The 17831-nt window shown below is 42.5% G+C and overlaps 1 protein-coding gene across 2 annotated transcripts in view; it reads left to right on the forward strand.

The window, feature by feature from the left end:
* The window catches only part of TUBGCP3 (tubulin gamma complex associated protein 3), a 118546-nt gene that overhangs the window by 65080 nt on the left and 35635 nt on the right, over positions 1–17831 (forward strand). For both annotated transcript variants that reach the window (XM_054011246.1, XM_054011254.1), the window contains exons 12-13: positions 6287–6397; positions 6772–6880. In XM_054011246.1, the coding sequence (XP_053867221.1) occupies positions 6287–6397; positions 6772–6880 (220 nt within the window). The remainder of the gene's footprint in view (positions 1–6286; positions 6398–6771; positions 6881–17831) is intronic.

The following is a 17831-nucleotide window of genomic DNA, read 5'->3' on the forward strand; positions in this document are numbered from 1 at the left end:
AAGTAACTTGTCCCCTCTCCTCTGCCATATTTCAAGTAAAAAATTAAACTCATAAGTGATTGACACTGTCACTTATTAGTTGTCAACTTTTTGCAAGTAGCTTGTTTAAATTTACATGTGCACTTAGATTGATAATGCCTCTTATACTGAAAATAAACAATTGCTTAATGTGGTGTGTTGGACTTACAGCTTACATTTTGTCTGAAGGCCATATGTCTTGCTAGCAGTGGCATTGTGAAAAAATTCTCCTCCCCAGTAAGGTCCACTTGCTTGATAAGTGGAAGATGGGATCCTTCACAATCCATATTAATGAATCTAATATTTGAAAATTTGTTCCTTTAATAAGAAAATTATCATTTTTTAATATCTGTTTTTAGTTGGGAGGCCTTGGCATTTGTCTAGCAGTAAAATTGTATGATGAGCTCTTATTTTTTCTATGGTTCTTTGATTTTCATTATTATATCACACACAAAGACCTTGAGTGGAAAATGAATCAATAAAATAGCAGTATATTGCAGTTATAGTTTGACCTTGATTCTCTCCCCCACTACCCCACCTCTTCAAGCTCTGTATTTTCATGGGATTAATTATAATCTAAAATGCATTCCTGTCTTTGTGTTTGCTACTGGATGTTTTCTAGATACAATAATTGCATTTTACTTTGCTCTTAGAGGAAGCATTGTTTTCATAACTTCCAGAAGTGACTGAATTGTCTAAGGTTTTTCTTTTTTTAAATTACATTTCTCGTTGTTCATATTGATCAAGATCTAGTTCCATGCCACTTACCAAGATGGGTCTATATGTTGCCTGTAAAAAATTAGCCCTTATGGTTAAAGGAATAACCAATAAATGAAAAGCATTACTTTATACCTAATCTCTTGGTTGAGTAAATTTTTAAATTTCTAATTCTTGGGGTAGTGTGTTTTCTCAGTGCAATATAACACCATAAGCATCTTAGACTGCTCCTAGCCTCATTATGTGAAATATTCAGGCATTCTTGAAAAATAAAATAATCTGAGTGTTTTGGTTTATATACATAGTAAAATAGACTATCATTTCTTAATAGTTTCTGTAGTTAGTCTTTGTAAATCCATGCTAAATACCACTGTATATTTACATATGTCTAGTCTGTCAGTTGTAATTCTGTCACAAAAAAGTTAAGATAATAATAAAAAATCAGATTATTAATTTTTAAATTACTAAGATGTTCTGATAAGGTATTTAAGTATAGATACAGCTGGTGATCTGAATATTCATATAGTCAGACTCAAATTGGGGGGAGAAATATTGGAGGCTTTCTCTGAAGCTCCACCCACACAAGATGTCACTAACAGATAGCATATCCACTGCTGGGCTTCTCAGACCCTGGCTCCCACTCACTGGCGTTCATTTACATTTGTGGGCAAAGCTGGATTAAGGCCTAGGCAGAATAGGTATCTGCCTAAACCCCTGGCTCAGTCATGTCACAGCATCAAAATCTATTTCATTTAAAAATATCTTCGTAAACATTCATGGCTACAAAGAAAAGCTTGAAAATGTGACTTGTATTGTAACTGATGCAATGATATCTGCTAAAACCCTCCAGAAGAGGAGAGGGGAGGAGGAGCAGCAACTACTAGCTATAGGGACAAAGCTATCTGGCTTCTCTAAGGGAGGCCACTTTGGTTATGTGGGGATAGGGCTTGGATATCGTCCTGGCCTCAGAGTGATTGACTTCCCCCTTGATGAGTTTCTCGTTCCCTTGGCCTCTGCTCCTCACATCTAGCCTTCTAGCTCTACAGGTCAGGTTTATTCAGAGGAAGAAACTGATGGTACTCTTCAAAGTGCCACACCCTAGTGGCACCAAGTTGAGTTGCTACTGAGTAGATTGTGAAGAACTTCATGATATGACTGTCTGTCAGTCTTCTTTCTTATATGTTTGATCAGCACCGAGAATAATTTTGACATTTAAATTTTCCTCCATGGGCACCCCATTGAGATGAATGTGTCAGGTCACACTTCCCAGAACTATTTTTGGCTTTCTGCAGGCTCGCACAGGCATCTTTGCATCAATTACACTTGGTTGAGAACAAGATGGAAACCTCAGCATTCTAGATCACCAATACAGAATACAGAATGTGGCACTTACTGTTTAAAGTGTAGTCCAAAATGTGGTAAGCCAGGAATTCTCAAACTCTTTGGTAGTGTAGACCACATCTTAATGGAGACAGTGTCTTGGGGGCACGTCCCTTCCCCATTGTGATCACATTGCTTGCCTAATTGCAATTTAGCATGCCTGCTTACCTGAAAAAGTAACATTAGGAAATTATGTAATAAGTTCCTATCTGTTTTTAATGAGATTTAGCAGTTGGCTATAAGTAGGAGAACCAGTACTATGTGGCCAGTCAGCTCTCCATGAATCACAGTTTGGAAACTTCTGTTAGGCACTTTCCAAACTCCTATGTAGACACATTCAGGTTTCATGAGAATGTGGTGTATTCCTGTTGCATCATCTTTCCTGGATCCTGTCAATCTACTAATCAACCAACAAAGTTTAATGAAGAACAAGAACCAACAAAACAGCAGCTAATTTACCAAATACTATGATCTTCGTGAAAGTGCCCCAGCAGACTCAGCAGCAGATCCTGTTTTTTTATTTTTTTTTAATTAATGTAGCTATTGCTGTGTTGTCAGTCTGTCACAGGGTCTGAGCAGGCTCTCCCACTTTTGTGCCTGCACCCTGTGTTTAGGCTGGTATAATAAAGAGCCTTCCACGCCTTCTTTTGCTGGATCACCCAAGTGTCTTTACTTACAGTCCTTGTGCAGTTCCCAGACCCCCCAACAGTTAGTGCCCCACAGACCCTCCCCGGGGTCTCCTGGCCCTTCAGGCTTCCTTGTTGGTAAGGAGACCGAGATACTGCCCTCCTGTCTCCTCCCAGACTAGCTTCCCTACTGAGGTTTGCCCAGGGCTTTTATAGCCCTCTCCTGCTCCAGGCCAGCTGTCACTACTTAGCTCAGCATATTCCTCTGAGCCAGCCCTCGTTAGGGCTTGCAGCTGGGCTCCCTGCTGAGTACCTGCATCTCTACACCTGGCCTCCTGGCCAGAGAGCAGGCTGCAGCCAGCATTTTGGCAGGGCTTTAAAGGGGGTTTTATCCCTGCCCTGCCACACAGTCCCTTCAGAATCTGAGTAAATAAGAAAATACATAAAACAGTATGTTATGTGTTAATTAAGGTTAGTCTGTAAATAACATACTTAACACCAATTCCAGGGAGGAGTATAAAAATATTGCTCAGGTGTGCAGGAGTGAAATCAGGAAGGCCAAATCACACTTGGAGTTGCAGTTAGCAAGAGATGTTAAGAGTAACAAGAAGGGTTTCTTCAGGTATGTTAGCAACAAGAAGAAAATCAAGGAAAGTGTGGGCCCCTTACTGAATGAAGGAGGCAACCTAGTGACCGAGGATGTGGAAAAAGCTAATGTACTCAATGATTTTTTTGCCTCTGTCTTCACGCACAAGGTCAGCTCCCAGATTGCTGCACTGAGCAGTACAGCATGGGGAGAAGGTGACCAACCCTCTGTGGAGAAAGAAGTGGTTCGGGACTATTTAGAAAAACTGGACGTGCACAAGTCCATGGGGCCGGATGCGCTGCATCCGAGGGTGCTAAAGGAGTTTGCGGGTGAGATTGCAGAGCCATTAGCCATTATTTTTGAAAACTCATGGCGATCGGGGGAGGTCCCAGATGACTGGAAAAAGGCTAATGTAGTGCCCATCTTTAAAAAAGGGAAGAAGGAGGATCCGGGGAACTACAGGCCAGTCAGCCTCACCTCAGTCCCTGGAAAAATCATGGAGCAGGTCCTCAAGGAATCAATTATGAAACATTTAGAGGAGAGGAAAGTGATCAGGAACAGTCAGCATGGATTCACGAAGGGGAAGTCGTGCCTGACTAACCTAATTGCCTTCTATGATGAGATAACTGGCTCTGTGGATGAGGGGAAAGCAGTGGATGTGTTATTTCTTGACTTTAGCAAAGCTTTTGATACTGTCTCCCACAGTATTCTTGCCACCAAGTTAAAGTAGTATGGGCTGGATGAATGGACTGTAAGGTGGATAGAAAGCTGGCTAGATCGTCGGGCTCAACGGGTAGTGATCAATGGCTCCATGTCTAGTTGGCAGCCGGTTTCAAGTGGAGTGCCCCAAGGATCGGTCCTGGGGCCGGTTTTGTTTAATATCTTTATTAATGATCTGGAGGATGGTGTGGACTGCACTCTCAGCAAGTTTGCAGATGACACTAAACTAGGAGGCGTGGTAGATACACTAGAGGGTAGGGATCGGATACAGAGGGACCTAGACAAATTAGAGGATTGGGCAGAAAAAAACCTGATGAGGTTCAACAAGGACAAGTGCAGAGTCCTGCACTTAGGACGGAAGAATCCCATGCACTGCTACAGACTAGGGACCGAATGGCTAGGTAGCAGTTCTGCTGAAAAGGACCTAGGGGTCACAGTGGACGAGAAGCTGGATATGAGTCAACAGTGTGCTCTTGTTGCCAAGAAGGCTAACGGCATTTTGGGCTGTATAAGTAGGGGCATTGCCAGCAGATCGAGGAACGTGATCGTTCCCCTTTATTCGACATTGGTGAGGCCTCATCTGGAATACTGTGTCCAGTTTTGGTCCCCACACTACAAGAAGGATGTGGAAAAATTGGAAAGAGTCCAGCGGAGGGCAACAAAAATGATTAGGGGTCTGGAGCACATGACTTATGAGGAGAGGCTGAGAGAACTGGGATTGTTTAGTCTCCAGAAGAGAAGAATGAGGGGGGATTTGATAGCAGCCTTCAACTACCTGAAGGGGGGTTCCAAAGAGGATGGAGCTCGGCTGTTCTCAGTGGTGGCAGATGACAGAACAAGGAGCAATGGTCTCAAGTTGCAGTGGGGGAGGTCCAGGTTGGATATCAGGAAAAACTATTTCACTAGGAGGGTGGTGAAACACTGGAATGCGTTACCTAGGGAGGTGGTGGAGTCTCCTTCCTTGGAGGTTTTTAAGGCCCGGCTTGACAAAGCCCTGGCTGGGATGATTTAGCTGGGAATTGGTCCTGCTTTGAGCAGGGGGTTGGACTAGATGACCTCTTGAGGTCCCTTCCAACTCTGATATTCTATGATTCTATGATTCCAAAGAACAAGAAATTGTAAGTTAGGGCATCTGATTGTGCATGCCCTCTACACACCTCACTACTGACAATGCATCACAACCTTAACTCTGCCCTTGTGGGGATGAAAGTGTTAGAGTCCTTCTTCAGATTGCACCATTACAAACAGACCAGATTTCCCTCACATCACTATCCTATCTGTACATCTCTCACTCATATTTGAGGTAGAGGGTATTGGAAGGTGCAGGAGGGGCTTGGAAGAGTCTGCAATCTGGGCTATTGCTCTTTGTTATATTATTGCGGGTAGCTGCCTGAACCTGACTTTCTTCCCAGTTAAACCCTTTTATGATAGATCTGTGAGTCCTTGTTTAAAGAACTTAATTGGGAAGAGACAGCCCAGAAAGGGAGCTACCTCCTCCCAAACTCCTGACTTCTCACTGGCCTCATCCTTTGCAACTAGGGACTGGCTAGGCAGAATGGCCCACATGAAAGAGATCATATCTGAGTCAGATCCAGTGTATGCCCTCCCAGATGGAGGCTCCTCCAGATCAAGCCAGGGTCTTTGCCATTGAAGACTTCAGATCTCTGTGAAGAGACTATTCAAGTCAAAAGGCCTTTTCACTGAAGAAGACTCTGGGCAAAGAGAGCATCTGGCAACATGCTGGCTTTTAACCACCTGTCAGAGAGTCTGAGAGACCAGAGATGTGGTCCTTTTTGTGCATATCACAGGCTCTTCCCATAGAAGGCATAGTTTCCTTGAAAGATCCTTCTGACAAGAGGCTCAGGAGAAATAATGAGCTAGTCTTGGTGGATTCAGCTACGGCTCTTTTTGTGCGCCAAAATGCTGCTGTCCAGCAAAAACAGTGGTGCCAAAACACTGCCCGCACAGCATAAAAGTACCAAAATGCTTATACAAAAATACAGTTTGATTTCTATGTAGTATGTGCATGTACTATTCAAGGAAACAACAAAATAAAAGAAATCCACTCCCCAAAAAATCCCAAAGGCAATGATAACACCTGCTTGACATGGGACTATAAATAAACATGTATATGTAATATGTCTCCACTTAGAAATGAAATACAAAAGTGGGTGTATGTGTGTGAAACACAAATGCCAGGTTAATTCCTTTTATATCTAATGCTTCTGTCAACCTGCAGTTTTTTGTAGCTTCAGATCCTACAGTTAAAGCAGACCGGTTGTGGCATGACAAGTACACTTTAAGAAAATCAATGATCCCTTCATTCATTACAATGGATCAATCAAAAAAGGTATGGGGGAAAAGGATTGTTTGATGTTTCATTGACCCTTTGCTGCTGTTTACGGCTGGAATAACATTAAGAACATGTGGCATATATTTAGCCGAATGTTCTGAACCTGCCATTTTGTCTGAAAAAGGTGTTTGGATAACCTGGATTGTTACTTTGAGATGGAAGAAGAAACTTTGTTTTGTGTAATTGAATTACCGGTACTTTGAAGAAAGAGGACGTTTAAAAAGAAGTAGTGCTTGATATATATTACTACATCAGAGGATTCATCTGTTTTTCAGGGGTTGGGAGTGGGGAGGCAACGATTAACTTACAGACATTTCATTTTTATTGTTTCTATAAAAATAACGTCTAAAAAGTTATTCTCTTGTGTTTAGGTCCTTCTAATAGGAAAATCCATAAACTTCTTACATCAGGTTTGTCATGACCAAACTCCGTCTACAAAGATGATAGCTGTGGCAAAGTCTGCAGAATCACCAAAAGATGGTATGATATCAAAACTGATAACCTAATTGTACCTTTGAACTTCAGACCTGTTGCAATTAGTGATTTTTGGCAAAGTAAAGTTTAACTGGATTTTTTTTTTTTGCTTATAGAAAACTTTTCCTAATAATGTTTTTAATGTGCAAAATGCATTTATACGTAGGAAAGTGTAGTTAAGAACATAAGAACCACCATACTGGGTCAAACCAATGATCCATCTAGCCCAGTATCCTGTCTGTGGACAGGGGCCAATACCAGGTGCTTCAGAGGGAATAAACAGAACAGAGCAATCATCTAGTGATCCATCCCCTGTTGTCCACTCCCAGCTTCTGGCAAACAGAGGCGAGGGACACTCAGAGCATGGTGTTGCATCACTCACCATCGTGACTAATAGTCACTGATAAGTTCATGGAGTATAGATCTATCTAGTTCTTTTTTGAACCCTGTTATAGTCTTGGCCTTTACAACATCCCCTGCTAACAAGTCATTGTGTGAAGAAGTACTTTCTTTTGTTTTAAACCTGCTGCTTATTAATTTTATTGGGTGAGCCCTAGTTCTTTTGTTATGGGAAGGAGTAAATAACATTTCCTTACTCACTTTCTCCACACCAGTCAAGATTTTATAGACCTCTGTCATATCTGGAAGCTATTCCATTACCATAATCATTTTTGTTGCACTTCTCTATACCTTTTCCAGTTCTAATATATCTTTTTTGAGATGGGGCGACCAGATTGGCACGTAATATTCAAAATGTGGACATATCATGGGTTTATATAGAAACATTGATATTTTCTGTCTTCTTATCTATCCCTTTCCTAATGGTTCCTAACATTGTTAGGTTTTTTGACTGCTGCCACATATTGAGCGGATGTTTTCAGAGAACTATCCACAACGACTCCAAAATGTCTTTCTTGAGTGGAAACAGTTAATTTTGGCCCTATCATTTTGTATGTATAGTTGGGATTATGTTTTTTAATGTGCAGTACTTTGCATTTATCAACATTCAGAAATGTTCCTTTCAATAAATTAAAGTATGGTGTTTCTGTGGTTTTTAAATAGACTCCAATACAATGTGCATTATGAATATCATATTAATAAAATGAATTTTTGTGGACATATGAACCCTATGCACTTCTTCTATCCCCTCCTAAATCTTTTTCATATAGTCCAGATTCTGTGGGTGTAAAAGCTTTCTCCTCTGAAGTTCCTGACATCTGGTAAAATCTCTTTTCTGCCATACCTGTTCTCAAATTTCATCCAATTTGCCTTTCTTCTCTTGGCTAATTCTGAACTGAATATAAAAAACAAATCAATTTTGGATTATTCTGCAGGAGACTCTTTCCCTGCAGTTTCACTCCACAATTCCCTCACTGTAAGAGCTCGACCTCCTCCTCATGCATCCTCCCGCTTCCTGTTGCTTTTTATATTTGAATAATCTGATTCCCCTCTGGTGGGACTCATCTTGTAATCTGAGCTAGTTTAGCCTCAGATTCTCCAGCCCATGGGCAAGGTACCCCTTTACATGGGGGAATTAATTTTTCTGAGTATACATAGTGCAGTTAAATGAACAAAGGAAACAAACTTGAAAAAAAAGTCTCTAATCTTTCAATTGTAGCAATTTTAGATGTTACAAATAACACTAGTTAAAATGTTTTCAGATAGCATTGGGGTTTTTTTGTTTTTTTTTAAATTGACTCCGCTCTAGTCCTCCTCTATTATGATCTTGGCAAGATTGGGGACTATAACCTAAATACACCATTTGTTGGTTTGTTTTGTTACTGTAGTGACAATTATGCTAGATGTTGTACAAACATAGAACAAAGACAGTCACTGCCCCTACAGTTTACAATTTAAGTATAAATGGTATGGTAAAATAACCATTTCTATATTAATTTGTATAATTTTATCTTGCCCATCCACACACGAAAAGAAAATTGTCAGCTGTGAAACTGCATTTCTAACTCATCCTTCCCTGACTGTGCATATGTTCTTATTTGCTTAATCTGCCACTGTTGTGACATTTCCCTTTATATAATTAATCATAATAGGGCAAATTAAAGAGAGTTCCAGTCTTAACTCTGGATTCCTTTGCTTTTGTCATTTAAAATCAGATCCTTAAGTTTACCTGAATGTATACTTTATTGTGTTAATTAGCTTTGGATTTTTTTACATTAGCATGAAAAACAAGTTTTATGGAAATGTATGAGAGAATGTGACAGCTGTTAGTGTACTAAAAATATGTATTCAGACAGTTTAAAAATATACACAACTTACCGATGCACAACAATGTTAAAAATTGTTATAGTCTTAGGTGAATTATATATGTAGATGGATTCTAAAAATTGATGTATACTTTAGGTGTATGTATAGGTGTAAATCTTTATTTAAGAAGACTTAAACTTATGAAGTGTTTTTCTGGTAAATCATAAAGGGTATGTTTGGAAATATTGGGTTAACTTTCGCAATACATTGCAACCTAGATGCATGTGTGAAGGCAAATATTGAAGTAATGTGATAATTTTGCACAGATTTTTGTATGTAATTTCCCATTTAGATAGATCAATATATGTTGGTACACAATCAGTACTGTTTTACCATTGTAATTTTCGCAGAAAAATTGCATGGCTAGAATTCATTACGCCTAAGCAAATTTTAAAAGGGTAAAAACTGACACATTTTGATATTAGTTTGACAAACACAGTCTATATTCACCAATTTTTTTAGATGTTTGGCTTAAAGGGAAGCCAACTGGTTAAGTTTTTAGCAAATTATTTTATTCAAACATAAAATTGCTGTCTTTAAACTAACACTGATTCTGACAGTGAGTGGGTGTAACCCAGGTAGCTTAAATGCAGTGAAAATATACTTATTTGTAGAATACTGTCATTATAATGACTAGAAATAAGTTTATTTACAATAGAGATTTTAAAAAACAATAGTGGTAACTGAAGACAAATTGTCAGACATAAGCTATATTATTAATTCCCTTTTTAATGTATAAATCCTCCACTAGAATCACATAGTTCCTAATGTGTTCTTGAATTTATTAATCTTACTTTGTAAAAGAGGTTTCCTGCATCCTCTATCTAATTACTTCCAGATGACACCAGATGTGATTGGAAAGAGAGCTTGTCAGTCTCATTTACTTTTGATATTTTTGATGAACAATTATAGAATGACTTTATTGTAGTAATATAAGTTGTAAGCTTTCTTGATGGTATACTTAGACTTTTGTATGTTTACTTACTATATAACATGAAAGTGAAGCTTGCTGCCTAGAGCATAAAGTTATAATTTTCTGTTTGGTCATTACTTTGACCTGCTTACTATCAGTGCTGATTAAAAAACACAACAAAACAAAAAACATCCAAACATAACTTTGTTTCATGGAGGTAGAGAACTATATTACTGTAGGGTTTCAAATTCCAGTATGTTTAAACTTCAAGGTTTGCAAATGCCATTGTTTGTTTTTGGCTTCGAGAATCTACTACTTTGAAGAATAACCAGTTTGTCATAATACTACGTAATTACTTTAGTACCTGTTTCCTAATGGGATGGAGAAGAGAGAGTGAGGTTATGACTGACTTGTGTGTGACAAAGTTGGGGTTAAAAGTGTTTGAGTTCCTGGCTCCCACTCCTATGTTCAGTCCAGGAAATTACATTACATCTTGTGATGCAATGGCAGTGCAGTGAGTGAAATATGCTCAGTGCCATCCTAGAGTTGCAATTTCTAAACAGGTGACAATAATTATGGGATGTTTAAACTTGTATCTGTGGAAAGAGGTATTTATGGAAAGTGTAGAGAAGGTTATTCAGGTTTCCTGTCTCATAATGCTAGAATGAGAGCTCAGTGTATGAAATTGAGAAAGGAATCAAATGTAAAACTGATAAAAGGAAGCTATTCTTGTACAATGCACATATGTATTTGTTCAGTGTTCACATCGCACTCCCCATTAGTACCTGGCCCAGGCCAGAGAAGCTAATGATCCAATCAGCGGACCAAATTCAGTGATGAACGCTGGTCACATGTCACCTGAGGCACGTTGTGCATACGCTAAGAAGAAATCCTTTTACAATAACCCTCACTTAGCTGCCTTACACCCAGAACAGAAATGGCACTCTCTACAGCTGTTAATCAAAGAGGAGTATTATGCAAGGTCTGAGCTTAGGTCATGTGATTAGAAGTTCTAGCTCCTTTCTGGCTGATTTGTCAGCTATTTTGTCTTGCCTTCCACTTGGGCTCAAAACACCCTGTAGAAGGAAGTGTCTTCTCAGGTACTGAGCTTTAGAACGCATGACTTTGGGGTGGACCTTGCATAACATTGTTTTTCTCTCTTCCTCTCCCTTCCTTTAAGGTTTTTCTTCCTACTTTTCAACATGAACTTATGGCAAAGGTAACAACTGAGGCATGCAGTAGTTCAAATGGGGGACAACACTAAGTGGTCCAACACAGACAACTCATGTAAGCCTTAATTCACCTTTTGAAGAGAATGGTGGACTGGCAGGAGGCCAGTCACGCCTGATGAAAGAGACCATTAGAATTGAGCAGGCATCTCTAGTGACATGTCACCTCCAACCCATTTGCCATAATACAATTGTACCTATTGATAGTCCCAACCTCCTCTAGTTATTTTATACCTACCTGTACTGGTCAGTTTTGGGCATCCTAGGAATATAGGTATTGCCATGTCAGATAACATTTCCATCTTGTCTAGTATTCTTTATCCAACAATAGCTATAACTTGGTGCTTCAGAGGAAGTTGTGAGAACCCTATAATGCACAGGCAGTTAGTGGTGAGCTTGTGCCCTAATGCATGATGGTTTAACACTTACAAATTCTTGTAGTAGCTAGGGTTACTGCAGATACCATTGTCATGGCAAGAGCTGGCACCATCACCTGTAATTAAGGTTGTCTGCCACTTTCCCTTATCAGAACCTGTTTTCAGTTGCTTTTAACTTTCCCAAACTGTTTTGGCATAAACACTTTATGGAAATTTTCAGCCAAACCAGTTCACCAATTTCCAAGAACAAAGCTAGGGAAAAGCAACTTTTTCTGAGAGAAACTAGTGCCCCTATGATATGGAACAGGGTTTTGAAATTTAACATGGGATAGCTTTTTGTCTTAGGGATGTGCCTTTTGCTTATTCCTGTGAAAATCCTCCAAAATTTGGCCAATTTTTAAGCTTTGAAAAATCCGTTTTCACACGCGCAGTAGAATTTAACAGCTAAAATCTCTGAAGACTCTGCTTACTGACTATACTCCATTACCTCACAGCTTCTAATGCTGACCAGATCCCCACAGCTTCTAATGCTGACACTATCCCCACAGAGCGACTGAGAATGTTCCAGCCTAGGGCCACAGGGATGAATCCAGACTTTCCCTATAACTGTAGCTGAGCTCCTAGCTGCACTGGAACAAGGTGGGTCATGGCATCAAAAATGAGAGCTAGGAACCTACGGTATCTCTCTCCTGTGCTTTCACACAGCCTGGAGAAATAATCTGCCTGACTCAAATGCAGAGAGGTTGAGAGCCAGACCAGGTGGAGGAGGGAAAGGAGTAGATTGATGAGGACCCTGATGAAACTGGGGCCTGGGTGAGGGTGGGAGTTGTGGGGGCATGGGGATTGGTAACTAGGAAGGAAGACTGGGACTGATTGAACAAAGAGGCAGAAGCTGGGACCACTGGTGGGGTGATGGGGATTTACAGAGGTGTGGGGAAGAGAGACAGATCAGACAAAGAGCCAGGTTGTGGGGGGGTGAACTGCAACTGACTGAACAAAGGGACTGGGTCAAGGAGACGGGATGAGGGGAGGGACTGAAATTGGGTGACAAATTGGAGTGGCAGGGACAAGAAGGGGGGAACTGTGACTGGTTGCTTGGTCAAGGAGAAGAGGACTGGGTTAAGGGGACTGGTACTGGGGAAGAAACAGTATCGGGACAGGTTGTGGGGACCAGGGCAGAAGGGGTCAAGCTTGTGAAGGAACTGACAGAACGGTCTGTGACTGCTAGAGAATACTTCCTCCAGAGCCTGGAATGGAGCCCAAGGTTTCTGAGTCTTCCCATTTCTCTGCTGGCAGGTGTTTGTCTAACCTGACCTTAAAAACATCTGGTGACAGAGATTTCACAATCTCCCTAGGTAATTAGTTCAGGTGCTTAACTATCCTTACAGTTAGGGAGTTTTTCCTAATGTCTAAACTAAACATCCCTGGCTGCAATTGAAGCTCATTACTAATTGTCCTATCCTCAGTGGTTAAGGAGAACAATTTATCACCTTCCTCTTTATAACAACCTTTTATGTACGTGAAGACTGGTATGTCCCCTCTCAGTTTTCTCTTCTCCGGGCTAAACAAACCTGTTTTTTCCCCCCAAGCTTTCCTTATAGATCATGTTTTCTAGATCTTTACTCATTTTTGTTGCTCCCCTCTGCTCCAGTTTATCCACATCTTTCCTGAAGTGTGGTGCCCAGAACTGGACATTGTACTCCAGATGAAGCCAGTGCTTAATTTGTAATGAAAGAGTACCAGAGTTCACACAATGTTTTTACATCCATAACTGATGTGACAAGCCCAGAGGTGTCAGGGCTATGAACTGCCAAACCTAGAGGTGTCGGGGCTCAGTCCTGGAAAGCCCTGGCACATATTAAGCACTGGATGAGGCCTTATCAGTGCTGAGTAGAGTGGAAGAATTACTTCTTTATTTTGCTTACAATACTCCCGTAAAACATCCCAGAATGATTGCTTTTTTTGCAACAGTGTTACACTGTTGACTCATTTAGTTTGTGATCCACTATGACACCCAGATCCTTTTCTGCAGCACTCCTTCCTAGGCAGTCATTTCCCAATTTGTATTTGTGCAATTGATTATTCCTTCCTAAGTATAGTACTTTGCATTTGGCCTTATTAAATTTGATCTTGTGTAATTCAGATCATTTCTCCAGTTTGTCATAATCATTTTGAATTCTAATCCTGTCCTCCAAAGGGCTTGCAACCCCTTGCATCTTGGTATTGTTCACAAACTTTAAGTGTACTCTCTCTGCCATCATTCAAATCATTTATGAAAATGTTGAATAGAACCGGATCCGAGACAGATCCATGTGGGACTCCACTTGATATGCCCTTCCAGCTCAGTTATGAATCATTGATAACTAGATTCAGAGTATGGTTTTCCAGCCAGTTGTGCACCCACCTTATAGTAGATTAATCTAGGCTGTATTTCTCTAGTTTGTGTATGAGAAGGTCATGTGAGACCGTATCAAAACCCTTACTATAGTAGAGATATATCACTTCTACTGCTTCCCCTGTCCACAAGGCTTGTTACCCTGTCAGAGAAGGATATTAGGTTGGTTTGACATGATTTGTTCTTAACAAATCGATATTGACTGTTACTACTTACCTTACTATTTTCTAGGTGCTTACAGATAGATTGTTTGATTATTTGCGCCATTATCTTTCTGGGTACCAAAATTAAGCTGACTTGTCTAGAATTCCCTGGGTTGTCCTTATTCCCTTTTTTATAGATAAGTACTGTTTGCCCTTTTCCCAGTCCTCTGGGTTCTCTCCTGCCTCTGAGTTCTCCGAGAGGAGATCTCTGAGCTATTGGAGATTATCAGTCAATTCTTAAGTGTTCTAGGATGCTCATCGGGCCCTGCTGACTTAGGCATCTAACTTGTCCAAGTAATTCTTCAAGTGCTTGCTCTTATCCATTCAAGCACTGCCGCCGGAAAGTTTTTCCCTCAGCATTATCCATTGGCTCTGGTGCCCCTTGGAGTTGCACTCTCATAGTGCTTATATAAAGGACCCTGCCGCCCACTCAGTTCCTTCTTACTGCCCAAGGTGGTCACTGGAACTACGACTCGTTCTTGCTGCTGCAAGTATTCCTCAGTCGACTTTGCTCTCTCTTATTGTATAGAGTTGATTTAAATTTAGTAGTTAAGTTTCAGTTGTTAGTTAGTTAGTTAGGAACCCTGCTAAGTGGGGTTAATTCCCCCTCCCCCCGGCACTGGGACATACCTTGGTCTCCGTGTTTCAGGTCTTGTGAATCATGCCACAAGCTTATGCCTGTGAATGACCCCCATTCCAGCCATCTTAAGTATCTCTGGGAGAAGCTGACATGCAGGAGCAGTGCAAGATTTGTAGGGATTTTAAGCCCCTCACCAAGAAGTATAGAAATGCTAGACTCTGCTCTGTCTTCACAGAGGCAGCACTCTGACTTCCATCAGAGCCAGGCCATTCGGACTTGGCACTGAATACATTGGCCTTAGTAAGGAGTACTCTGGCTACACCTAGTGCCATTCTCTATCTCCGGCCCCAAAGCGAGATGTTCCGACCGCACCTAAGGAACCTCGGCACTGTCAGTCAACCCTGGTGCCAAAGAAGGATGTGCAGGCAAGAGAGCCTAGGCACCATTCACCATTGCGTGTAAGAAGAAGCAAAGGAAGACCAACGGAGGCCGATCACCAACACTGAGGTCAGTGGGACAAAGGGACGCTGCCAGGGTGCGACCTGCATCAGGCCACCCTATGGCACTGATAACCCATGCCACGCTGTTGATTCCAGTCCCAGAACGGGAGCCGTTGAGTCTGGCACTGATAGACTTGCCACCATGAGAGAGGCTCTGGAGCCCTACGACTCTGCTGGTAATGTCAATGCTGGAGGTGTTTGTAATGATGAGGGACTTGTTTGCGCTACCGGTACCGATGTCCTCTGCCATACAGGATCTGTCAGTAGTGGAACTGACTGGAAAGACTTCTGCAGGCTTGAGGCCTCAAATAGTTTCAAAGGGGAAACCAGTCATGATAGCACCACCCCAGTCTTCTCCCTTCTGGCACTGCTCACCGGCACCAGTCGGCACCACTCCACCCTGGTCTTGGGAGGGATCCTCGGCGACTAACTCAGAGGCAGAGTCTTACATCTCGTGGAGAAGCCGGCACTGCCATTCCAGCAGACGCTGTCCTGCTATGGACCAGAGCCAAGGGGTCCCACCTCTGGTGTGGCCACTGGGACAGTGGCAGTTCCCCATGCAGTGGCCTTTCTGGAATCCCTGGGCATTTCCAGCACAGGCGGGTTCCCATTCCAAGAGGTCATATTCAGTGGCTTCGGAGTCCAGACTGCTTCCACCACCAGAACACGATCCAGGCTCTGGTACCATGTACCAAGAGAGAGTATCACAGGACTCTGCCAGTGCTGAGGGCGAAGAGCAGAGCCCGGTGCTGGTTCGGGCGTCTTCCTCCTCTTCCCCAGATGAGGCGGTCACGGGAACTGATATTGTGCCCCTGCAAGAGGATTACAAGGTGCATCCAAAGCGCCTAAGGAGGGTAGCTCAGAACCTGGGTTTCCAGGTGGAGGAAATTAGAAAGTCAAACCATTCCCTTGTGAACATCTTGGTGGCAATGGGCCCTGCAAGGGTGGCGTTGCCCCCCCCGAATGATGCTATCACAGACCCCATCAGGGCAACTGCAAAAACAACAAAGAAAATACTTTGTCCCGGTGAAGAGGTTCGAGTTCCTGTATACACACCTACCACCAGGCTCTTTGATGGTGGCGGCAGACAACGAGCGGGAAAGGCAAGGCCAACAGGGACAGACACCTAACGCCAAAGATGCAAAAAAGTTAGACCTTTTTGGGAGGAAGGTCTATTTGACGGGGGGTTCCAGCTCAGGATCACCAATCAGCAGGCACTGCTGAGCGGGTACAATTTCAACTCCTGGGACTTTATGCAAAAATTTAAGGAGTTGCTCCTCAGGAGTCAAGACGAGAGTTTGTGGCACTCGTTGAGGAAGGCTAGTCCATGGCAAAGGTGTCACTGGCTGCCCTGGATGTGGTGGAGTCTGCAGCACGATCCATGGCTTTAGCTGTAGCTGTGTGGAGAAGCTTGTGGCTTCAATCCTCAATCTTGCCATACAAGGTCCAACAAACTTTATGGGACCTCCCCTTTGAGGGTATGTCATTCTTTTCTGAGAAGACAGACTCCAGACTTCACAGCTTAAAGGACTTAAGGGCCACACGTAAGTCCTTGGGCCTTCATACCCTGGCCCCCGCGAGGAAGCACTGCAGGACACAGCTGACTGCTCGCTTTCCCCCTCCCCCCCACTTGACAGGATTATAGTGGGAGGAGGAGCAGGGGCTACAGAAGGAGACCTCTGCCACAGTCTGCGCCTGCACCCCCCAGACCCTCGGTGGGGTCAAAACAGGCTTTTTGATGGGACTTTCGAGGGCAATGTGCCAAGACAGTTCATGTATCCAAATTCCCCCATTTTTGTGGACCTGTTATCCCACTTCTATTGGGTGTTGGGCCGATGGATGCTATGCATGATAGCGCTGGGATACACTCTCCAGTTTTGTTGTTCCCCTTCTTCCCACCCTCTATCCCTGTCCCTCTTCAGGGATCCTTCCCAAGAGCAGCTTCTAGCCCAAGAGGTGCAGTCACTCGTAAGGGAGGGAGCAGTAAAAAAGTTCTGCCAGAGCTAAAGGGCCCGGGGTTCTACTCCTGGTATTTTCTAATCCCGAAAGTCAACAGTGGTCTCAGACCGATTCTGGACCTGCAAAACCTCAACAAATTCATGAAGAAGCTGAAGTTCTGCATGGTCTCCTTGGCCTCCATCATACCCTCCTTGGATCCAAGGGACTGGTACGCCGTTCTCGACTTAAAGGACGCTTATTTCCACATTGCGATCTTTCAGGGACACACAAGGTTCCTCAGATTTGTTGTGAACTGTGTTCACTACTGATTTATGGTGCTCCCATTTGGTCTCTCGGCGGCCTCTCGGTGTTTGGTCGTCGCAGCCTTCCTGAGGAGCCAAAGGTTCAGGTTTATCTGTACCTCGACGATTGGCTGGTCAGAGGTCGGTCCATACTTCAAGTAGAGGCAGATGTGAGACTAATACAGTTGACCTTCCAGGATGTAGGTCTGCTCATAAATGCGCAGAAATCCACCTTCTCCCCAGTCCAAAGAATAG

This window comes from Malaclemys terrapin, chromosome 1, assembly GCF_027887155.1.
Source record: "Malaclemys terrapin pileata isolate rMalTer1 chromosome 1, rMalTer1.hap1, whole genome shotgun sequence".
Classification (NCBI taxonomy): Eukaryota; Metazoa; Chordata; order Testudines; family Emydidae; genus Malaclemys; species Malaclemys terrapin.